At 40.3% G+C, this 25,252-nt stretch overlaps 1 protein-coding gene across 2 annotated transcripts in view; it reads right to left on the reverse strand.

The window, feature by feature from the left end:
- LOC309710228 (synaptic vesicle glycoprotein 2B-like) overlaps positions 1–25,252 on the reverse strand; it is a 56,564-nt gene that overhangs the window by 6,494 nt on the left and 24,818 nt on the right. For both annotated transcript variants that reach the window (XM_082539519.1, XM_082539520.1), the window contains 9 exons: positions 24,481–24,614; positions 24,148–24,237; positions 20,906–21,019; positions 18,560–18,648; positions 14,151–14,226; positions 13,711–13,799; positions 5,351–5,484; positions 2,899–3,099; positions 1,923–2,082 (listed from right to left, as the gene is read on the reverse strand). In XM_082539519.1, coding sequence (XP_082395645.1) covers positions 1,923–2,082; positions 2,899–3,099; positions 5,351–5,484; positions 13,711–13,799; positions 14,151–14,226; positions 18,560–18,648; positions 20,906–21,019; positions 24,148–24,237; positions 24,481–24,614 — 1,087 coding nt within the window. The remainder of the gene's footprint in view (positions 1–1,922; positions 2,083–2,898; positions 3,100–5,350; positions 5,485–13,710; positions 13,800–14,150; positions 14,227–18,559; positions 18,649–20,905; positions 21,020–24,147; positions 24,238–24,480; positions 24,615–25,252) is intronic.

Genomic DNA, 25,252 nt, shown 5'->3' on the forward strand with positions numbered 1-25,252 from the left:
ACAACAAGCATGCTACTAACTTTAGCCGAGTCATTTAGACAGCTGTTAGCACATGATTCTCCTTATGCTGCTGAGAATATAGCCCAGAAGAAGCGGATAGTATAGCTTTTATTTTGGAAAGAGACATTTCTCTGTAATAAACTCTCTTTTCCAAAGATGAGTGATTCCTCAATCAGATACAGGGCTTGCAATATCGCTAGCCCGACGTCCCGGAGCTAGCGATTTTTTCAGTCGGGCTACCAAAATCTATCTCTTCCCTGCCCGTCGGGCTATTGTAGGAAAAATATATGTCAATGCTTTTGCATTCTTTCGGAAATGTAGCTGGGTAATTATGTCATTGGCATCGGTGAGCCACTGTCAATATGTGACATATTGAAGTCGCATTTGAATTTGCGCTTGTGTATAGAGAGCGACAGCACTGATCTGTGAGTGATGATAATTTGTGCACCAATTCCTCTGACATCGTCTTATCAATCGTTAGCTTACTATGCAAACATGACAAGTGAAATCTCCCGCAGCAAGCTTAAACATGTGAGAGGTTGATCGTGCAGAGAATCGCTGAGCTTATGTGAGTGAGTGTGTAAAAGCATTTCAGTTCTGCTGAGCCAAATAAGACAGGTCAAGGTGAAGAAGTGACAGCCAAAGAAAAGCTTACCACAAAACGGAGAAGTTATGACAAATCAGACTATGAGGCAAAAAGAAAGTGCAGCTTTATGGTTTCATGGACAAAAGAATTTCTGTGGCTGCAATATGATGAGCTAAATAACCAGGGCTGCACATAAGTGGTCCGCAGGTGCGCATTCGCTGTCAAAATAAAAAACACGCACAAGGGTTAGGGTTAAATTTAAAAACTGTACTTTTGAGTTAAAATATATATTTATAATTTTAATAAATGACAAATTAAAAATGCATGAACATTTTTTTGTATCGAAAAAATATCGAACCGTGACACCAAAGTATCGAACCGAACCGAACCGTGAATTTTGTGTATCGTTGCACCCCTAATATATATATATATATACACACACATACATACATACATACATACATATATATATACATATATATATATATACATACATACATACATACATACATACATATATATATACATATATATATATACATACATACACACATGTGTATACATATATATATATACATGGGGAACGCTGGCCTAGCGCAGCATTCCATGACTCTCCTTCTTGGTCAAATTGCCCTTACACAGCCTGGAGGTGTGTTCGGGGTCATTGTCCTTTTGGAAAATAAATAATGGTCCAACTAAACGCAAACTGGATGGGATGGAAATTTGCTGCAGGATGCTGTGGTAGCCATGCTTCAGTGTGCCTTCAATTTTCAAAAAATCTCCAACAGTGTCACCAGCAAAGCACCCCCAGACCATCACACCTCCTCCTCCATGCTTCACGGTGGCAACCATACATGTAGAGACCATCAGTTCGCCTTTTGCATCACACAAAGACTTGATAAAAGCCTGACTTGTGCAGTCTTTTCTAAACAGTTAAAGTAGAGATGGGTCTGCTACTGGAACTCTGTGTGGCATTTATCTGGACTCTAATCTAAGGTGCTGTTAACTTGCGATTTCTGGGGCTGGTGACTCACATGAATGTATCCTTAGCAGCAGAGGTGACTCAAGAAGTGACATTCAAAGTTTTAGAAATTTTCCAGAGCGACTGATTTTCAGTTCTATCACTTCTGTCAACAGAGCAAATGGTGGCTACTTTCAGGAATCTAATCTTGCTACATAATTCCATATATCTTGCTTCATATATTTGATGTCTTCAGTTTTTAGCTACAATGTACTTTTCACACACACACACACACACACACACACACACACACACACACACACACACACACACGTGTGTGTGTGTGTGTATATATAAGAAGAAAAATACTGGTACCTCTTTGAAGCTGGATACAGTTCCACAGTCACCACTTCAATTCCATTCCATGCAGCTGCACTAACACCACAGAACAGACACTGTAGTGCAATGATTGCTGATTGGCTGAAGCTTAGAAACAGGAAAAATGTACAGCCTGCTGAAATCAGCATGGATCCACCTAAGGAGATCAGAGTTTTGTAATGAATCCTGTAGAATCAGTATTTTTTAATAAATTGCAACATATTTATAGAATGCATTAAGAGTTCATTATAACATAAGTTCTAAAATAATGTAATATGAACTTATGGCCTATATAAGATAATCAAATATAGATGTAAAGCTAGGTGAAATTATGTCCAGAAATGTTTGGACAGTGACACAACATTGCTTCTGAATGCCACCACAGGTATGCAATGAAACTATGAACTGAAATGCAGACTCACAGATTTACACTCCCTGTAAAAAGAAAATACCCTCTTTAAATTTAAAGTTTAATGTATCAGGATATAATAATAAAAAAAAAGAATCTGGTCCATATGGAAAAGATATATATAAATCTTATAAAGTTTTTATCTGTCTTGTGTGAAACTTGTATGAAAAGCATACAAGAGTGAAAACACATATAAGATCCCTTGAAAAATTATATAATGAAACTTGTATGTTTTGTATACTTACTAAAAAAATATATGAAAGTAATGAGAAAGTGGCCACTTTCATGAGTAAATCATATATGTTTTTACTATTTCTTTTCCATATGGGAGGAGGTCTTAAAACTGGGTAAACGCAATCTCAGATGACAACTAAAACACCTTATTATTACCTTTATTTAACCAGGAAGCCCATTTGAAACTCTCAGAAACTTTCAGAAATGCAATAAATACAACACAAAATACAAGCTCTACAACATTACATACGGTACGAAAATATGAAAGATATACATAATATTCCTTGACTGCATTCCTAACTCCTTTACAAACAAACTTCCATAATTTACCTATGATCTTTACTCTGCCAATCTTCTCCATGTAGAGAGCTGAGATGATGTTGCCTGGCAGCACTGCCAGACTGCCTAGGAAGCTGACCAGGTAGATGAGGACATCATTCTCCTTAGCAGTATCTAGGTGGCAGCCATGCTTGTTGTGTTCAAAGGTGGTGTTCTCCATCTTACAGTCAATAAACTTTGCCTCCCACAGGTCTACAGAGAGTAGAAAGGCTATTATATAATATACTTTACTTATTAGTGTTAATATACTTTAAATGGCTTTTGTGTTTGCAGATGTTTTTGGAACTAAATTACAAGAGCCATTAACTGACACCTCTCTAAAAGGTTTATTGACTTGTTTTTGCATTTGAATACTGCTATAAATACAATAAATAAAAAAACAAAAACCGGAAAAACTGTCTATAACTGTCTATATTAGTAGTCTCAGATACACGGTTCTACACTATACAGATATAGGAAAACAGTTTTACAATACACAACTGGTAAAAAGTTTTAGCCATTCTGGGTGTGTCTCATTGACTAGCAGCTGGTTCATTTGTGCTGCTAGACACTAATGGAGTGCAGTCAGCTTCTTCAGCCAGTAGGTGGGAATCATGTCAGGGCCTGGTGCTGTCCAACTGTTTCTTGGATCTCTGGATCCTGTTCAGGCAGGTTGCTATGGTCTGCTCTTGGATCCACTACCCCCAATACTCTTGCAGTGCTCTTCACTTGTCATACCTTGATTGTATACCTTGAATAGTTTTGTGGAGAACACCAGGTTCATTCTCCTGCCTTCAGTACCTCTTCAGGTGAGTCTTTGCTTGGCAGTTCACCAGGCCTCAGGTATGGACAGCTTGCCGTACTTCTTTGGCACCTTCTTCATTGCACCTTTCTGCAACTCCCTTTGTGCTACCTTGATTTTTTCATCTAGTCTCCTTCTCCATGGAGGGTACTGCTCCTTCTGGCTGATTACTGCTGCCGTGGTGTAGATCAGCTGATTAGTCTTGATGATGGTCACAGTAGGAATGTCCATAGTGCTGCATTCACATCGTCTAGTAGACCTTCAGGGGTACTTCACGTAATCTTGGTAACCAGCTGTGGAGGGTCCAGGTTTTAAGCTTCTCCACGATCCTATATTTCAGGTCAAATCCTCTCACACTCAACGATCCTTCTTCCATCGTACTTGGCCCTTGGTACACAATCTCGGGTGGGGGTGGTGATGATATCTCCCCCCATTGTCCTGGCTCCCTCTTGCCATAGAATATGTGATGTAACCCATCATTTTCTAGCCATGACAGCAGTTCCTTCTTCTGAATGTTGGAACACAGAGCTACATATATTCATTCTTTGCATGTTGTTCTGGGGTCTTTTGTGACATCTTGGATAAGTTGTCACTGCGTTCATGGGGTAAATTTCTGTGCCCGGTCACTTCTGGCAATGTTCACCACTGTTCCATGTTTTACAACAGTGCTCACTCTGGTTTGCCGGAGTCCCACAGCTTCAGGACTGGCTTTGTAACCTTTTTCTGACTCAGAGATTTAGAGATTTAGAAACTATATTCTGTGTTTACTAGTATTATCTTTGTCTAATATTTACATTTGTTTGATGACCTGTGTGACAAACATACACAAAAAATAGAAAATCAGGAAGGGGGCAAACACTGTAGTTAGGAACTGCGGCTTGAATGACAGGGACATAGAACCTCACAGTTTTAATTATTGTAATTATTATATTAATTTTTGGTGATAAAAAATTAAAATGTTTAGCTGAAGCCTGTGACTGTTCTCAAACTAATGAAAAATGTGGAACCACATTTCTAAATGAAAATCACTGGAGGCAGACAATTGGAAAGCAGTAGAGTAAATCCTGGTTTAATATTTTCAAAATCGCTGGGATTTCTGTCATCCAAAAAACAAATATTGAAATTATAAATTGACTGGCTCTTATATAGCACTTTTCTACTCCCTCTGAGCACTCAAAGTGCTTTACACATTTGCCTCATTCAACCACACAAGCATTTTTTTTTCTATGCAAGTGCTTTCTATCTAACATTCATACTCTGATAGATGCATCAGAGAGTAACTTAAGGTAGGTTTCTCACCCAAGGATATTTGGCATGGAGACTGAAGCAGACAGGGATTGAACCACCAATCTTCCCATTAGTAGGTGACCTGCTGTTCTTCCTGTGCTACAGCCCTCCCAAAAGATTAACATTATATTAAAAGAAAGAAAATGTAGGTATAACGTTCAATAAAGACACCCTTTATAAAAATGTAAAGTTCTCTAGTTATTGCATTGACGAACTTGGATGACGGTGCTATCCACCTGCCCGCCCAGCAGAGTGACGATAATGCCCTATCAGCCTTTCATACCTGAGGGGTAGAAACCATTTTCACTCACATTCACATTCGTTTCTATACCAAAGCTGCAACCAATTCCAACAAATTGTCCCATTCAAACTTACCTGTGTTGTAGAAGACAGTGGAGTGGATGGTGCAGTTCTCAAACACTGTTTCAGAGGACCTGATGTTCTCAAAGTGACAGTCTTCAAACAGAGAGTCTTTAAATTTCACTGACTTCATCTCTATATTGATGAACCTATGAGAATGGGATGGACAAAGAGCCTTTCTCAAATCAAAGCACTGACTTGTGTTCTTGAGTTCAAATTTACCTCAGGAATATAAATCCTTAGGGATAGAAGGGCAATTTCAAAATAGAACCACAGCTTTCTTGGTAAATGTTACATATCAACACGTCAGTACCTGACTGCACCGAAACAAAATTATCTACAATCAAAAACTCCACTACAGGTATGTTTCCTTAACAGGTACTTAAACGAGGGAGAAGAAACTATTTAAGGGACTCATTTTATCAGTTTCTGTTTAAGCTGAATAACTAAATAACTAAGTGGAATAACTAAAGCAGAGTTTTGTCTCCAGAGGGTCCCTGCATACAGGGTAGTGTTTCTGAAGTTTCAGGAAGTAAGAAGTAAGCATACATTTTATGTGCCTAGTTTTTTAAGTGTGTTGTTTGTAGGTGACAACAATTTAGAAACTGCTGGAAAAGAGTTTTTAAAGGGATGAAATGATGACCATAAAGTCAATTTTTGAAGAAGACAATATTCACATAGGGTGTAGGTATGGTTTCAAGCAGCACTGTAAATACATAATGCACCATACTAACGTTGAATTTTCCTGCCTAACCCTAACCCAAATCCATGAGCATCACAGCAAAATTTATTCTAGTTTGCATTTCATCTGTTCCTGTTTCAGGTAGGTCATGACCAGTCGTTCCTCAAGCTTAGCTGTTGGCAGATTTCTCATATTTGAATCAGTAGAAGATAATGATTTAATTAGAACTTGGCTATATATAAGTTTTAAAGGATGCTATATAAAGGATGTTCAATAATCTACAAGAACACAAGTACAGGTGAGAATACAGATTGAAAAATGGAAAACATGGACTCTCACTTCTATTGCTATCAGCACAGAATCAGAATGGACAGTGGGCATAAATCCAAAACTGACACAAGTTGAAGCATGCAAAAGCATGTTGGAGTGAAAATGGTGGAACAATCTTCATGGCAATACAATGTATGGAAAAAGAAGCCCTGTTATAATCATGTGGTTCATGTCAAACTGAAAGTTAAACCTGATTCTGTGCATTTTATTCTAAAAGAGCATAGAAGTTTGTAAAATATATAACAAAATATACATTATATCTGTACTTAAAACTTGAAGATGCATTCCCTTATTTGAGAATGCTAAGGTTCAGCTGTGAATGGTACCTGCACAAGTGTAGAGCTCTAGCTCTAACCCCTATGTTAAAATACCCAGAGTTAGAGTATTAAGTATAGGTGAATATTGGTTTGCTGTTGTTGTTGTTTGTTTTTTAATATATATTTGGTAATACGAACAAATTGCAGCGATATGTTTTGGCAACAGCTGTATTTGAAGCTTTAGCTCAACTCTGAAGACAGATAAAAACAGCCGATGCCTGTGGATGTCCTTTTTAATAACTTGTCCTTCAGAGTCAGAGGTACAGCCCAAATCACAAATTGCCCTTAATTTAACCAAAATACATTACATCTCAATCCCTGTCCATTCCAAGCTATTTTTATTCAGTCAAATACCAACTCACCCTTTTTAGTTTTCACCTGTAGGAACTATTTTATGACAAACTGAGCCAGGAATCACACGGTACAGCAAGGGTTCTGTGGTTCTTTAGGCTTATGCCAAGAAAGCATACCAGTAACAAGCCAGAAAAAATTCAAGACTAAATCATATTCTTATATTTATCGCTGTGCAGGAGGATATTAATACTTATCTATCTAAATTATTGTAGGGTCTTTACCTTACAATAATAAAGCACTTTGAGGCAACTGTTGTTGTGATTTGGTGTTTAAAAAAAATAAAATTGAACTGAATGTTATTGAATTGATTTGAAAGTGTGTCAAATAAATATCTAAACGAATCACAAGCTGACCCTCATCCTTACTAGCAGAACTAGCTATTGCCACACTGGTGCTTAAGGTATCCACTAGATGACATCTGAGTAATAAATGGTGCAGCCAGTAGCATCACTGGTGCAAATGTTAGCTGAAATGGCTGTGTGGCACCCAGAGCAAGCATGGGTTTAAGCACCTAGAGTCGCTGCAGGCTTTGTTGGACAAGTAGACCAAGCTGCTGCAGAGCCTGCTGTCCCGGTTGGGAATGGCAACCTCTCCACCGGTCTCCAAGGTCATAGTAGTAAAAGGTGCTTTGGTTGTTCACTTAGAGTAGAAAAGGGCTATATAAATACCAGTACATTTACCATTTTCAAAGCAGACAGGACTGTGCGTTTTTCACCCTACTGAAGGATGCTGCCAAGGTGACTGGAGCTGGGGGAGTCTGAATGAGAACAATGGCTGCTGGAGCTGATGGTGACAGATATTCATTTATATGCTTCCACTGCAGACATCAGAATAGGTGAGGATGTGGCCATCATGCTAGCTACCATGTACCCGTACCCAACCTGCAGAACAAACACCTGCCACCCCTCCCAGGCATTTCCAGAATGAGTGTACACTCAAAGAGGTTGGTCAGGTGGTCTGGGCCACCAGCTCTCCAAGGCTCAGGATGAACATACACCATCCAGTAAGAATGCAATGAGGTATATGGGGTATACACCAAATCTGAAGAAATCTCTGGAGATCTACCTTTGGCGGCCCATACCCTGGGAGGGGTGACGGGCAGTAGTAGTATATGCCAGGCATGAGTGGATTCAGGCTGTACACAGTCACTAATCCACCAGAGCCTGGTTCAGAACCTGAGCTATGGTGGAGTTATTGTGTGTGGATTTTAAGCATGCACATAATAATTTTCACAGTTGTCCCATAGTGCCGGTGAAAATTAAATAGAGGGCCAAAACAGAATCAAGGCCGCAAATAGTTCCTGCCTTGCGCAGCTGCTGATTTTGTAAATAGACTGGCTGGGGTCTACCGGTAGCGTCTCCTTTCAGGCCAGGATAGACGAATGTCACCGAGCAGTGACTAAGTTTGTGGTAAAAGGCTTGCACCCATTTGCCACAGCAGATGCCCCCGATTTTCGGTAAGTGAATGTGTTTAATTGTAGGCAGGGACATTACTGGATATTCTTGTGTAATTGCTACAGAATAATTTATGTTATACGTTGTTATTGCTACAGAAGAATGTTTATTTTATTATTTTACATTTGCAATTTTTTTTCCTGGGGACCCTGTGACACCCCATTGAAGAGCCATAGGCTGGGGGGCTGGGAGGAGGTGCTGGCCGTCAGACTGGGGTCTGGGATGCGGGGCCTCCCTGCTACTGCAGATAAGGAGGTGGTCCGCTTGCCTCCACCCCAGAGAGATGGGTTACATCTCCTGGGTCTAGGTGCGGCTTGCCCCTCTGAGGGCGGTACCTGGACCTGGGATATAGAGTATGTTTGGGGAGTGCGACTGTCTGTGCAGTGTCTATTTGTGTCTGTCTACACGTTGGGTGAGTGCCGAGTATTTGGTTGTGTATATGGGGGTAGGAATGCATGTTTGTGTCCGCGTGTGCCTGTTCGTCTGTGTCTATATGTCAGGTTGGGTCTTAGACTCAACCTCTCTGGGTACATCTCAGGCCCTCTAAAGTACGGAGGCCTATCTCCCCTCACCACACTCCCTTCAGGTGGCTGATGCCCTCAGACGTTGGTGCGTTGGTGGTTCTTGTCGACTGGGGCTGGGCGCTCATGTATGTACCGGCTCACTCCTGGTGGCCGATTGGCAGGGCCTGGCGCCTGTGACCCAGCTGGGCCCCTTCCGGGGGGTGGGGTGCCCTCAGGCCTCTGGGCCTGAAGCTCGGTCCTCTCTGGCATAGCTGGCTGCCGGCAGAGCCCGTGGGCACGCCACTGCAACCCCCTCTGGCCTCTGCTCCGTAGCTGCGGGGTGACCTCTCGTTTGGGGCTCTACTCAGCTCTTCCCAGGAGGGTGGCACGGTTCCCCCCCCCCCCCTTTTTGGTGGTCCACCTCGGGTCCTTGTACTCTGGGGCCTCTGGATATCTGGGGCCTGGATCTCCTCCATACCTGCTTCATACCCTGGGGGACGGGGCTATGGCTCCCCTCACTCCCTAGCAGATCGTTACATGGAGAAACCTTTGGAATACAAGCATGCTGATCCACACAGGTATGCACACAGGTGTACACACGGGTGTTCACAGACGCGGACTACAGCTTTCTTGGCTGCTGCCTCAAAGCACATTGTGCGCTGTCTATCTTGCGTGCTGCACAATATCGTTTATTATTTAGTATCTACTGATATCTACTGCTAGCTAGTTTATTGTGATGGTGTTATATTTATTATGTTGCTCTTTGTTGTTTGCTTTCTCTTCTGTTTTTTTCTCTCCATACAGGTGATCCAGGTGTTTTGTTTGGTTTTTTTTCTTTCTTCCCCCCCTTCTCACCGTCTCTTCTCCCCTTTGGTTTTCTTTCTCTCCCTCTCTTTCTTTCATTCTTTCTCCCTGTCCTATCCCCCAGTCATGTCTGTCCCGTTTGTAGCAACTGAAAATAAAATAAATACATAATTATAATAAAGGTCAATCAAATGGACCAATGTGGCAAGGCCATGATGATCCACTTGGTAAAATAAATCCGCTCGGCATCTTTCTTGGCCTTAAGACAACAATTCTGATGGCTAAAGATCCAAACGGGACACACAAAAAAAAAAAAAAGAAAAAAAAAAAAGAAGAGCCATAGGCTGGATCTCTTAAGATCTCACTGTTGGGTTTGTAAGGCCATGTTACTCCTAAATTTCTATCTTGTTCAAAGAGAAGATATAAAACAAAGTTCTAAGCTATTCGACCTGTGTGTTCTCCTTTTTTAAAAAGAATCGATAAAGAATCGAATCGTTAAACAGAATCGAAAATGGAATCGGAATCGTGAAAATCTTATCAATACCCATCCCTACTTTCAGGTTATTTCCTCTCATAGGAATCCTGAAAGAGATTCTGACGGACCAGAGCACATCATTCATGTTCCACACACTGAGAGAGCTTTATGAATTCCTGTGTACAGGGAGTGCAGAATTATTAGGCAAATGAGTATTTTGTCCACATCATCCTCTTCATGCATGTTGTCTTACTCCAAGCTGTATAGGCTCGAAAGCCTACTACCAATTAAGCATATTAGGTGATGTGCATCTCTGTAATGAGAAGGGGTGTGGTCTAATGACATCAACACCCTATATCAGGTGTGCATAATTATTAGGCAACGTCCTTTCCTTTGGCAAAATGGGTCAAAAGAAGGACTTGACAGGCTCAGAAAAGTCAAAAATAGTGAGATATCTTGCAGAGGGACGCAGCAGTCTCAAAATTGCAAAGCTTCTGAAGCGTGATCATCGAACAATCAAGCGTTTCATTCAAAATAGTCAACAGGGTCGCAAGAAGCGTGTGGAAAAACCAAGGCGCCAAATAACTGCCCATGAACTGAGAAAAGTCAAGCGTGCAGCTGCCAAGATGCCACTTGCCACCAGTTTGGCCATATTTCAGAGCTGCAACATCACTGGAGTGCCCAAAAGCACAAGGTGTGCAATACTCAGAGACATGGCCAAGGTAAGAAAGGCTGAAAGACGACCACCACTGAACAAGACACACAAGCTGAAACGTCAAGACTGGGCCAAGAAATATCTCAAGACTGATTTTTCTAAGGTTTTATGGACTGATGAAATGAGAGTGAGTCTTGATGGGCCAGATGGATGGGCCCGTGGCTGGATTGGTAAAGGGCAGAGAGCTCCAGTCCGACTCAGACGCCAGCAAGGTGGAGGTGGAGTACTGGTTTGGGCTGGTATCATCAAAGATGAGCTTGTGGGGCCTTTTCGGGTTGAGGATGGAGTCAAGCTCAACTCCCAGTCCTACTGCCAGTTTCTGGAAGACACCTTCTTCAAGCAGTGGTACAGGAAGAAGTCTGCATCCTTCAAGAAAAACATGATTTTCATGCAGGACAATGCTCCATCACACGCGTCCAAGTACTCCACAGCGTGGCTGACAAGAAAGGGTATAAAAGAAGAAAAACTAATGACATGGCCTCCTTGTTCACCTGATCTGAACCCCATTGAGAACCTGTGGTCCATCATCAAATGTGAGATTTACAAGGAGGGAAAACAGTACACCTCTCTGAACAGTGTCTGGGAGGCTGTGGTTGCTGCTGCACGCAATGTTGATGGTGAACAGATCAAAACACTGACAGAATCCATGGATGGCAGGCTTTTGAGTGTCCTTGCAAAGAAAGGTGGCTATATTGGTCGCTGATTTGTTTTTGTTTTGTTTTTGAATGTCAGAAATGTATATTTGTGAATGTGGAGATGTTATATTGGTTTTACTGGTAAAAATAAATAATTGAAATGGGTATATATTTGTTTTTTGCTAAGTTGCCTAATAATTATGCACAGTAATAGTCACCTGCACACACAGATATCCCCCTAAAATAGCTAAAACTAAAAACAAACTAAAAACTACTTCCAAAAACATTCAGCTTTGATATTAATGAGTTTTTTGGGTTCATTGAGAACATGGTTGTTGTTCAATAATAAAATTATCCCTCAAAAATACAACTTGCCTAATAATTCTGCACTCCCTGTATTATGTCGATTCTGACCAGTGGATATCACCCCTAGACAGATGGCCTGTTGAAGCAGCTGAATAAGACTCTAAAACCCACAATTCATAAGTTCATTAGTGATGATGAACACTACTAGGACCATTGATTGTATTGGTGATTGGATCTTCTGTTGCTTGCAGTGCAGAAGGTACTCCAGGCCTCCAATTCCATTTCCCTGTGAAAAGCTATTTGCTGGATACCACAAGATAAAGTGCTTATGTTACTCCATTACTCCACCACTAAATTATTTGCGAAGTGGCAAGGGCCCTTCAAAGTCACATGGCAAATGAATGATGAAGATTATGAGGTGATGCCAACTGACAGGGCAGGAGCAAGGCAAATTTATTATCCCAATCATGGAGACTGGTGAAGACTGTCTAACAATCCTGGCGAATGATAGATTGATTGATTTACAGGCAGACAAACAAATTCTATCAGTCTTGCTATGCTCCTTTGTGATGGCCTGGAGAACAGATGTTTCTGAATTGCAGCAGCCCTTTGCTGATGTGTTCTCCCCTCTACCAGATTGCACTAACCTCATACACATCATTGTGAGACTGCCTGGGTGCTTTTTCACATCACTGGATTTAAGGGCTACTGGTAGATTCCCTTGTCTCTAGAGTTTGCTTTTACCTATACCTAAGTACTTTTATCTAAAATTCACACACTTGCACTCCGATGGATGAATCAGGGGAAGCTCGGGCTTCAGTATCTGTCCAGAAGGAAGTGAGGATAACTTCACCAAGCCTCTGATTGTTAGGTTACTGGCTCGATCACTTTAAGCACAGATGACACAGGCAGTGTCCACATGAACCGTCATGCACACAGTCTCTATGACTGGGCATGTGAATTATTTAGAATTTAGTGATTCTGATTTCCTTATCGATCACTTAACAATTTACTCCCAGGAGAAAGTAAGTTGTTGCACTACTCATTACATCACTTTGCATTTCTCCATAAAATGATCTAAAATGCATTGTCTCATATTTACCATTTAACAATATAAACTTATCAGCTACAGTCCCACACACCAACACAAATCCCTATTTTAATGAAGCTCTTTCTCTTAGACCGGACAGGACAAAAGAAACCATTCTTTCCTTAGTTCAGACAGGAGATCATCTTAGAAGAGCCACCTCGACGGGACAAGTCTCGGCTGTCCATCTGCATCTAAACGACAAAGGTCACTCTTTTGAGGATGTCAATGTTCACATTTTGGACAGAGAAGACAGTGAAAGAGGAGTGAAAGAAGCCATCTATGTCCACTGTGAACAACCATCTTTAAACAGGCGGGGGTTTACGACACCAACTGTCTGCCATCTATAATCCAGTTTTGAGATCCCTTCCCAGACGGAATAACGCCCACTCACATCCTGGGCCATTTGACCTCAGTACATCCCATGATAAGGTGGGGCCAGGTTTCACAATGGGTTCACCCAAAACCTTGGCTGATTGTGACCCACACCCGTTTTCACATCTTGATTAGGTAGAGGGTCAATAGGGGGTCCATGTCCCTGTTGGAGACACTCCCATAGGCCTTAAAATCTGGGACTCTCCACCAGTTGCTCTTAGAACTGAAGAAGCTTCTCAGATGAGAGGGGAAACAGCAGCGAATGAATATTAAATTACAGCATATTTAAGTAGATAAACCTCAAGCCAGCAGTGAATTTAAGCAGCATTAAAGCTTACTTGTCACGGATGTATTCTACTTCTTCATGGATCTGGTTCTCCAAAGGAAAGTCAAAAATCATGTTCTCCACTCGTTTTTTATGGATAACCTAGAGAGAAACAAAACAATGAAAATCTGTTTTCTGTGCTCAAATCTTGTTTGATTCATTTTTAACCCTTTAAAGCCAAGTTTATTATATTCGATATATGAGTTTTTGTAAGTGGTTTGCCTTCTGTGTCATCAGGGTGAATTTTTGTTGTTGTTGTTTTTACCCCCAAAAAGCTGAAATAAATGTTAAAATATATTTTGCAAAAAATACACATAGCTAAAAAAAAACAAAAACCGCCTGATGTAGCATATATGGTACAAATTAATACATAAAACACATACACAAGATAATACATCAACCAGATTTGAAATGATACTGTATTAAGACTCTTTTATGAGTAGATGACATTACCTGGACCTTAGACACATACTCTTCATGCTGAAGGTGTTTGATCATGTCAGGGAACCACACAGACAAGCCATAAAAGCTGTAAAAAACATGAGACGCTGAATTAACAAAAGGTTAAGAATAAAAGTGACTCGTCATCATATCACTTTAGACTCTAGACTCTATTCAGTCAGTCTGCCTCTGTCAGTGCCCCCCTGGGGTGGCTGTGGCTACAATGTAGCTTGCCATCACCAGTGTATGAATGTGTGTGTGAATGGGTGGATGACTGGATATGTAAAGCGCTTTGGGGTCCTTAGGGACTAGTAAAGCGCTATATAAATACAGGCCATTTACCATTTTGGATTCTGACATGTGAACTGCAATGTTGCCATATTTCATTCCCATATCTGTTGTGAGGTAATACCGTATACAATTCATGTTAGGGTAATTATTTCCTCAGTGATCTAAAAACCAGGGAGGAAATATTTAGAACGAATTCTCTGCTTCGCTGACCCACCTGTGGGTGGAGTTTCTCCTGGAGGCTGTCCTTTCTATGCCTGCTCATCAAGCTCTTGGTAGACAACTATTTAAAGATTTCCCAAATTATAACTATATTAAGAAACCGTGCAGGTAAGCTACCTGAACTCAACTCCCACAATAGTATTACATCTTTACTGTGACTCTGAATCCTGCTGCTCCTCTGAAAAAGAAAGTCTCTAGTAAGAAGTACTTGACTCCCTGGTGTAACTCTAAGATGTGCACCTTAAAGCAGATAACCATAAGCTGGAGATGAAATGGTGTATCACTTATTTATCAGATCTTCATTTAGTCTGGAAAAATGGATCGCTGCTCTTTAAAACAGCCCTAAACCTGGAAAATCTTACTATTCTCAGTAATTGTCAATAGCATAAATCTTACTAATCTTACTATTGAAGAAAAAACAACACCAGATTTTTCTTCAGCATTGTAGCCATGGTGACAAAATGTCAAAGGTCTGTTGAGCAAACCATTCCTTTAACTTCCTTGGACCTGGCGTCCACATATGTGGACATCACATTTTTGGTTGTTTAGACCAAAATACTATATTTTGCTCTACAAGGGCCTGATATCCACTTACAAGGACATCATGCTGCCACTGTTCTATTGAAATTTTAAACGAATATCCTCATATGTGGATCTCATTTTTGCCAGAAACAAAAATCTGGTAAAAATCTGGCAATTCTTTGTTTTTACATTCATCAGGTCCCAATCAGCCCAAATATCAAAGAGAATTAAAAGATGCATGCCATTGGAAGAGTTCGGATCTTAGGAGATTAACCTTAATTAGTAACAACTTAATGAATTTCTTTACAAATAACTTATTATCACACCTTTGGCAGTTTTAGCCATTTTGACCACGTGTCTCTGTCTTATCTGGGGCAAATTGTTACCCAAATCAAGTCTGGCTCTCCCAGTGATGTCCTTCGCCATCGCTTTTTTAAAAGAAGTTTGGGAGACTATTGGACCTTATATTCAAAGGCTTATGAACAGCAGCCTGACTTTAGGTGATGTACCTGTAACTTTTAAACAGGCAGTGGTCCAGCTTCTGCTGAAACGCTGTGGCCTGGATGCCTCTTTGTTGTATAATTTCAGAACTATTTCAAAGCTTCCCTTTGTTCCTAAAATTTTGGAAACGTAGTGTCTTCACAGCTGCAGACTTTTTTAAACAGTCAAAAAAAAAATTGCAGTATTTCAATCAGGTTTTAAAGCACTTCACACCACAGAGTCTGCACTTTTAAGAGTTTTTAATGATATTTTACTAACTGCTGACTCTGGGAATTCCGTGTTATTTGTGCTTTTGAATCTCACAGCAGCTTTTGATGCTGTAGATCACAACATTTTAATTTCTTGCGTAGAACATCATGTTGGAATTAGAGGCACAGCCTTGGAGTGGTTCAGGTCATATCTGTTTGACAGAAGTTTCTCAGTCTCACTTGGTAAATTTTATTCATCCTCTGCCCCCCTCCCATGTGGTGTACCTCAAGGATCCATCCTCGGGCCCCTTCTTTTTAGCATTTATTTACTTCCTTTTGGCCATATTATTAAAAACAAACAAACATAAAGTGTCATTTTATTGTTATGCAGATGACTGTCAGATTTATCTACCCCTGAAACTGTCATGGTCCCCGTGTCTCTCTGGCTGGCTCACACTGGCTACAGGTTTTGTTTTTGTTTTTCTCTTCCTCTCTGCCTCTCCCTCGCTCCTCTCTGCCTGGGCAGAGCTCGTTACAGGCTCTCGCGCTTGGCCCACACACCTGCGTGATTGTCACCACTTGCTGCTGATCTGGCTGATTTCCCCAGCTACTATTTAAGGCAGTGGCACAGAGCAGTTCGCCGTTGGAACGTTGAATCTCCTGAATATCCCCCTCCTGGACCAGATTACGGACCCTTCCTGTGTGTGGTGGTGTGAGTGAAGATTTGGGAGCCAGTGTGGTTGATGAGGAGTGAGTGTGAGGATTACCCCCTCTCCCTGGAGCCCTGGACCCCCCTCCCAATTCACTGTACATATATATAGCACTCAGGTGTTCCCCGTTGTTAATAAACTGATTTCTTTTGACTGTCTTCAAAAAACTCTGCCTGCTTGTAAGTCTGTCCGGTAGCCATGACAGAAACATAATGACCCTCACTCCCTCAGGCCTATTTTAGAATGCCTCAGAGCATGGTTGGCTCTGAATTTTTTTTTAATTTTAATGAAAAGAAGACAGGTCATTATATTTGGGCCGAGTGGCCCTGGTGTCCCACCACCTGACTTGGGTCCTCTTACATCCTGTGTCAAACCAATTGTCAGCAACCTTGGAGTAAAAATTGACACAGCTCTTAAAATGGACAAACAGATAGGTAGAGTGGTGAGAAATGGCTTTTTTCAGCTGAGGCAGCTCTCTAAAGTCAAACCTATTATCTCTTTTTGTGACTTAGAGTTTTACATGCATTTGTGACCACTCACCACTTGATTATTGTAATACACTTTATATTGGTATTGATCAGGCTTCACTATCCCACTTGCAAATGGTCCAGAATGCTGCTGCTCGCCTGCTGACAGGTACACACAAACACGAGCACATTAGCCCTGTTCTTGCCTCTTTACACTGGTTTCCTGTCCATTTTAAAATTCATTTAAAATTTTTATTGTTTGCTTTTAAAGTTTTGAATGGCCTGGCTCCTACTTACCTGTCAGACCTTCTACACCTATACACTCCACAAATGTCTCTCAGATCAACTGACCAGCCACTCCTTGCTGTCCCCATGTCGAGACTGAAACACCAGGGGGACTGAGCTTTCCCATATGGAAAAGATATATATAAATCTTATAAAGTTTGTATCTGTCTTGTGTGAAACTTGTATGAAAAGCATACAAGAGTGAAAACAGATATAAGATCCCTTCAAAAATTATATGAATGAAACTTGTATGTTTTGGATTCTTCCTAAAACAATATATGAAAGTAATGAGAAAGTGGCCACTTTCATGAGTAAATCATATAAGCCTTATATGATTCACTATATGAAGTAGGCCAAATCTGATGCAAGTCTTTTATAGGTTTTTTTCTATTTCTTTTCCACATGGGTTCGCTGTTGTGGCCCGAAATTAAGGAATAAGTTGTCCCTCCATATTTGGCTGGCCCCAACACTTGAAATCTTCAAATCACTTTTAAAAACACACCTTTTTTCTAAGGTTTTTAAGGAGAAGAACCACAGTCAGCTTGTAGTCAGTTTTAGTCAGCTTTTGGTTGCTCTTAGTCTTTTTTTACTTTGTTAGTTTTATTTATTGTATATTTTATTGTCTATTTTACTCCTGTTTTAATATTTACTGATTTATTTTATCCCTTTTTTAATTTATGTATTTATTTTATTGTTATTTAACTTTCTTTGTCTGTTTAATGTATGGTTTTTAACTTTTATCTGTTTTTCTTTTACTGGAAAGCACTTTGGTCAGCCATGTTGTTTTTAAAGTGCTCTATAAATAAAGTTGGATTGGATTGGAAATAAGAATTTAACCATTAGAAAACATGTTTTTCATGAGTTTCTTCTTCATTCACCTTTTTCCACTTACTATGCATCTATACACCACTGCTTTCATTATGCATAAATTATTATTCATCTCTAGCTGTCATCCACAGTGTGCCTTTTATCCTGTCTTCCTCCCCTCAGCCCAACCAGTTGTGGCAGATGGCTGCCCGCCTGGTTCTGACTAAGGTTTCTTCCTGTTGAAGGGAATTTTCCCTCCCCACTGTTGTCAAGTGCTTGCTCAAAGGGGGTTGTGTGATAGTTGGAGTTTTCTCCCTTTTATTTTTAGGTCTTTACCGTACAATATAAAGTGCTTTGAGGCAACTGTTGTTGTGATTTGGCAGCATATAAATAAAATTGAATCAAAAGTTGAATTGAAATTGGGAACTTACCTGAAAGCCATGCAGAACCAGATGACAGCCATGAAGAGTGTAGCAAATCTCAGCTCTGCAGAAAGGAGAGATGCCACGTTCCTCAACACCTGGTTTACATATACAAACACAGAATGAGCCTAGAACCATGCAGTTTTTATTTATTACCACTGACTGCTTTGTTTCCAAAGCAAGGAAGTTTTCCCTCACATGACCTAATTGCTTTATAAGTGGCGACTGAAGACAAGGAATGTGGAGCTTGTTTTCAGCACCACTTGCTTTTCCACATTTTTGTTAACCCATTTCCACTTTTTCAAAAAAGAAAATTTTGATGATCAAACGCAGTCGGATGAGCATGTATCTTGCATGGCTGAGAGTGGACAGCCTGAGTTCGAGTATGACCCGAAATCTTTTAAAAAAAAATTCCATCTGGGATTAATACAATTTCTCTGGTTCTGATTGCTGGAAACCCAAACAAAGCACGTAATAAGAGGCTCTAATGTAATCGTCCTGTTAATGTTGGTGGCGCCAGTTACACAATGGACCCAGAGCCAACAGTGCACGGGCAGGAATGCATTTCCGACACCTAACCTTTACCCACTCTTCCTCCAACAATGCCCAGGGCCCAACCAGGTTTTGGTGGTGCAGGATCTGCACGCAAACAAGCCAACCACAGCCTCATGTACACCCTGAACCCACTCCTCGGCCACACACACCTGTAGCTCATTTACTCTGGTCTGAATCAGTTAATGAGTTTGTAAACTTGTAGCTTTTGTCTTGGTTTGTTTCGTTTTCACACAACAAAAAATCCAATTGAACTCCAAATAAGCCAAAATCCATAATTACAAACCACACACTAATGTTCAGTAAACTCATTGGCCTGATGTGTTTGGGGAAAGAGAAACAAAAGTAAGTACAGGAAGAAAGTGCAGTGTTTTGTACTGCTGAACACAGAGAATTTATAGTTATTTCATGGCTAGCTGCTAGCCCGTAGAGACACAACTATAGTTCCCGCATTGAGAATACAAAGCATACAGCAGGATGTTTTTTTTAGCTCAAACCTGCAACACACATGATAGTTGGCTCGGATCGGGGTCAGCACATGCTCAGACATTAAACAAACTGCTCTGGAGGGTTTTTTTTTTAACCGTACCGAGACCAGCCTATCCAAAGGATCTCGGTGTGGTTATTTTGGTCCACACTGTATTTACTGTGTTTTTTTGTTTGTTTGTTTTTTTGTTTTGGTTTGTTTGTTTTTCCATAACTTGTGTATCTGCAAATATACACATTCTGTATTTTTCACATGAAAGAAACTATACTGTGGTGCTAATTTCTTGTTTTTGATTTATGTATGTTTTGTTTTGTTTTGTTTTGCTTTACTTTTGTTTCATATGTTGTTTGTTTAATTTAAGACTTAAAAAAAATTAAATGAATGAGAGGTAAAACTTGAGGGGGTAGGGACAAATAAGTAAATACTTCAGCCTACTCCTTTTCAAACAAATAATGGAATGATATTTTGTAATGATTGTGAAGGCACATGTTTGAAATGTTTGAAATAAAAATGAACTGAACTGAACACCTGCACAAACAAACTTCACCAAATGGGAGAATACAGCAGAGTCCCATTTGAATGGAGTAAACACTACAGGTGTGAAAAAAGACTCTTTTTAAACCATGTGGATCAACTCTCACCAGTAAAAACATGACAAACTTTTACACTTTATATTTTAGTCTATTAAATCAACTTTAGATTTAGTCTACTAAAAGTATAACTAAACTAAAAGACTTAAGATGTGTAAATTATGTTTAATAAAAATTTTTAGTCAAAATTTTCTGTCAAAATTAACACTGGAGGTTTGTGTCAAGCAAATTCGAGCTCTGGTGCCAGAGTGTCATCCTCTTTATAGTGTGTGCTGTTTGCTTGTAACTTTCCTCCTAGTCAGCGGAGAAGAGTGTGTTTTGATCATTTATAATTGTTTTGACCAAACTACGTGTTTTGTGTTCTTCCTTGTTGGTGGTGATAGTAGCTTCTGTCTCTTTTAGTTAAGTTATTAACAAATAAATAATTAAAGTAATAAAAATAACAATAATAAATTCATTTGTGTCATGTCCTTTGACACTTTCAACCTGGAGAGTTTTATTGTTATTTCTTGACATCCCTTGAACTATCTAGGGGAACATAACATTTAACTAGGACAAACCCACATTCACCCTTCTCTGACCCCTCAGTAAATTCAATTTTATTTATATAGCGCCAAATCACAATAGGCACCTTATATTGTAAGGTAAAAAACCTACAATAATACAAAATAAGTCCAAGCCAGATTCTGAGCTAGAGATGGTGCTCCAGTCTGTGTTCCTACATACCAGTTTACAGAGTGTCAGTGAGCGTACAGCCCATCGTTGTACAGGTGTTCTTGTTGCACTCTGAACCTCGAAAAAACCGTCTTCAGTTGTTTTCGGTGTCTTGATGTGCACCACCTATAAAATAAAATAAAAAACGGGAAACTTTTTGAAAAACACTGCGAAGTAGCTTTTTCTTAACATAACAGAATTAGGTGTATTTACTTTACTTTATACATAAATTTATAGCAGAACAGACTTGGTTTCTCTCTCCTCATTTAATGCTTTTTCTTTATTTTCATGACTATATACACTGTAAAACTACAAATGAACACGTGGAATTATTTATTAAATAAAAAAGCGTGAAATAACTCAAAACATTTTTTATATTTCAGATTCCTCAAAACAGCCCCCCTTTGCTTTGATTACTGCTTTGCACACTCTTGGCATTCTCTCGATGAGCTTCATGAGGTCATCACTTGAAATGATTTTCCAACAGTCTTGAAGGAGTTCCCAGAGATGCTGAGCACTGACGCTTTTGTCTTCACTCTGCGGTCCATCTCCGTCTTGATTGGTTTTAGGTCAGGTGACTGTGGAGGCCAGGCCATCTGGCGCAGCACTCCATCTCTCTCCTTCTTGGTCAAATAGCCCTTACTCAGTCTGGAGGTGTGTTTGGGGTCACTGTCCTGTTGAAAAATAAATGATGGACCAACTAAACGCAAACAGGATGGGATGGCATGTTGCACAGGATGTGTGATAGCCATGCTGGCTCAGTGTGTCTTCAATTTTCAATAAATCCCCAACAGTGTCACTAGCAAAGCACCATCACACCTCTTCTTCCATGCTTCATGGTGGGAATCATGCATGTAGAGACCTTTTCTGCATCACACAAAGACACGGTGGATGGAACCAAAGATCTTAAATTTGGACTCATCAGACCAAAGCACAGATTTCCACTGGTCTAATGTCCATTCCTTGTGTTTCTTGGCCCAAACAGATCTATGCTGCTTGTTGCTTTTCCTTAGTAGTGGTTTCTTAGCAGCTATTTGACCATAAAATCCTGATTAACACAGTCTCCTCTGAACAGTTGATGTAGAGATGAGTGCTACTGGAACTGAGTGTGGCATTTATCTGGGCTCTAACCTGCGGCACCACAGGGAACTGTGCTGTCCCCTCTTCTCTTCACCCTGTACACCTCTGACTTCTGCTACAACTCTGAATCATGCCTTCAGAAGTTTGCAGACAACACAGCCATCATGGGGTGTATCTGGGGTGATTAGGAAGAGGAGTACAGGAGGCTGGTGAGGAACTTTGTTACACGGAGTCGCACAAACCACCTGCAACTCAACACCTCAAAGACCAAGGAACTGGTTGTGGACATCAGGAGGTCCAGACCAGGTTCACTGCCAGTTCAGATAGAGGGAGAGGAGGTGGAGGTGGTCAACAAGTACAAGTTCCTTGGATTGTGGGTGGACAACAAACTGCATTGGTCATGCAACATGCAGCTCCTGTACGTCCTCAGGAGACTGAGGTCTTTCAACATCTGCAGGAAGCTCCTGAGGATGTTTTACCGGTTGGTGGTTGCAGGAGTACTATTCTATGCTGTGGTGTGCTGGAGGAGCAGCACAGTAAAGAAGGACTCATCCAGACTGAAAAAACTAATCAGGAAGGCGGGCTCTGTGGTTGGCATGAAGCTGGACACTCTGGTGACAGTGGCAGAGCAGAGGATTAAAGAAACTGCAGGACATTATGGAGAAAGTTGGGCATCCTCTGCATATGGTCATAAACAACCAGAGGAGTCTGCTCAGCAACAGGTTGCTCCTCCCAAAATCTTGGACCAACAGACTTAAAAACTCCTTTGTCCCACATGCCATCAAACTGTTTAACTCCTCGCTGGAGGGGAGAGTGAGGGGAAACAGGAGGATAAAGGAGGGCGACTAAGCTGTAGTGTTTTTTCACTGTGCAATAATCACTGTGCAATAGTCTTGCAATTGTTGAAATGTGCATTAGACTTTGGCTGTCTACATCTCTTTAATGAGTATATTTCACTAGTATTCCTATTTATTTCTATGATATATTCTGTATTTATTAGTGCTGTCAGCGCTAATCTTGTTAAAATGACGTTAACACCATAACCGCATTAACGTGACAAATCTCCGTTAGCTCATTAACGCGGATCGTCCCGTGCGTGGGGCTGCACGGAGTCAACGTGTTAGCGTGGTTAGCTCATCAATGCATTAGCATTGTGCAGCCCCACGTACGGGGCAATAATGCGTTTATGGCGTTAACATCATTTTAACAAGCTTAACGCTGACAGCACTAGTATTTATATTTGTGTATATATGCTATATTTTTATACTTATGTTCGCACTCCCTCATTCCCCTTTATTTGATATTCTAACTCTGTAATATGCAACTTCTGTTGGTGTTCTGCAACTGGAAGCTGAATTTCCCAGAGAAACCCACCAGATGGGTTAATAAAGCTCTATCTCATCTAATCTAATCTAATCTAATCTAATCTATCTCATCTAATCTAATCTATCTCATCTAATCTAAAACTGAAGAACAGATTGTGTGTCTGGATTCACCGCTTTCAATGTCTGAATGATGAAGCCCAACAGCATCTCATGAGAAATAAAGCCCCAGGTCAAGATAGTTTTCAGCATAATTTTACAAAGAATTTTGGCCTACACCGGCTCCTACTTTTTTCAGAATGGTCACTCAAATTCAGAACGATTAGACGCTATCTACAAACATCATTAGTCTAATACTTAAACCCGGCAAAGATCCTATGCTCCCATTCAGCTAGAAAAAAATCACTCCATTCACAATATATTCTGACCAAACAGTTTTTTCTTTTTATCAAGGGCAGACACTCAGCCAATAATACAAGCAGATTGATAAATATAATAGATTATTGCTCCATCAACAAATTAAAAGCCACAGATGTCTCTTTAGACGCAAAAAAAAAGAAGCAGGAAACCATGACAGTACCAGAATAATGACTGTGTTACTAAATATCTCACTAGAGCAATATATTTACGTGTCAGTGCATGGGTAAGTAAAGGTAAATTCAGATATGACACTTATAAAAAAGTGAAAATCTTCACTTAACATTAATGCGTGCCGTAAGCTGTTAGTTATCCTTGAGCGGTTTCGTTTTATTGTTGAAAATAAACATTTAAAAAGTTACCATCAAATAAGAAAATCAGTTTATTCGAAAGTGCAATAAGAATCATTATTATTAATTAAAATCATTTACTTACAGTGAAGACTTTTTCCGGCTGCCCCTTGGCTCTCCAGTTAGTGTCATGGACCTGTTTTAGGATCATCCACGCGTCATCATGTTTGCCATTCTGCTCCATAAACAAACACAGGCAGATGTATTCAAACTTACACACAGCCATGGAAAAACGTTACAAAGAAAAAAAAACTGTTGTCAGTGTTCATCTATAGTGAATGTGAACTATCTCGGTGATCTCCAAAAACACTTTCATCGTCTCTTTTAAATTGATTAACAACTATGCCAGCTATGTTCTTTCCACATGTGTACACTTTGCAGGCAGGTGTACAAAGAAACACTATGCTAACAGTCTCACCTCCAGGAGGAAACGTGGGCTCTCGGGCATAAAGGTAAGTCCAACCAGAGAAGCAATTGCAGGGAGAGCCGCAACCAGGACGAACACTCGCCAAGCGTGGAACTGAAATTCTGTGCCCATACTGAAGCCCCAGCCTACACACACACACACACACACACACGCACACAAATCACTGTTTACAAGTTTTGAGAAAAATACTAAGGTTTTACTTCAAACTGTCAGAAGTAGAAATGTATCATAAACAGTGATTCAGAGCAGCATTAAGCAATGCAGGTGGTAAATGATGCATGTTTCCTCTCTGAGTTTACTGTAATTGTATGTATTTGCAGCTGAGACTGTTCAGGGTATTTAGTCCAGACAAAACAGAGGAAATCTTTTGTTTTGGTTTGTTTTTCAACAGCTAGCTCAACTCAAAAACTACAGGATAACGTTGTGCATTACTTTGAGGTTTGAATGAGCCCCAGCACTAAAAACCTGCAGAAAGCCATAACCTACAGAATCGTATTGGTGTGAAATTGTAGAGCCATTCAAAATAGAGACTCCTATTGCACCTTTAGTAGCACAGTGCCTTGTCACTGGGATAGTTCTCTTAACAAGTACTAGCCATAATGCTAACCACTGCACTACTGTGCTGCTGATATGTAAGACTTAACAGGTTGCACCTCTAACAATGAGGTTGAGGTCACTGAGATTAATTTCATCCATCTTCATTATCCTATAAATAAAAAGTCTCATTGAGATTAAAATGTCTTTCCAAAGGAGACCTGGCCAA

The sequence above is a fragment of the Aulonocara stuartgranti genome, assembly GCF_965226115.1.
Source record: "Aulonocara stuartgranti genome assembly, chromosome: 7".
NCBI lineage: Eukaryota > Metazoa > Chordata > Actinopteri > Cichliformes > Cichlidae > Aulonocara > Aulonocara stuartgranti.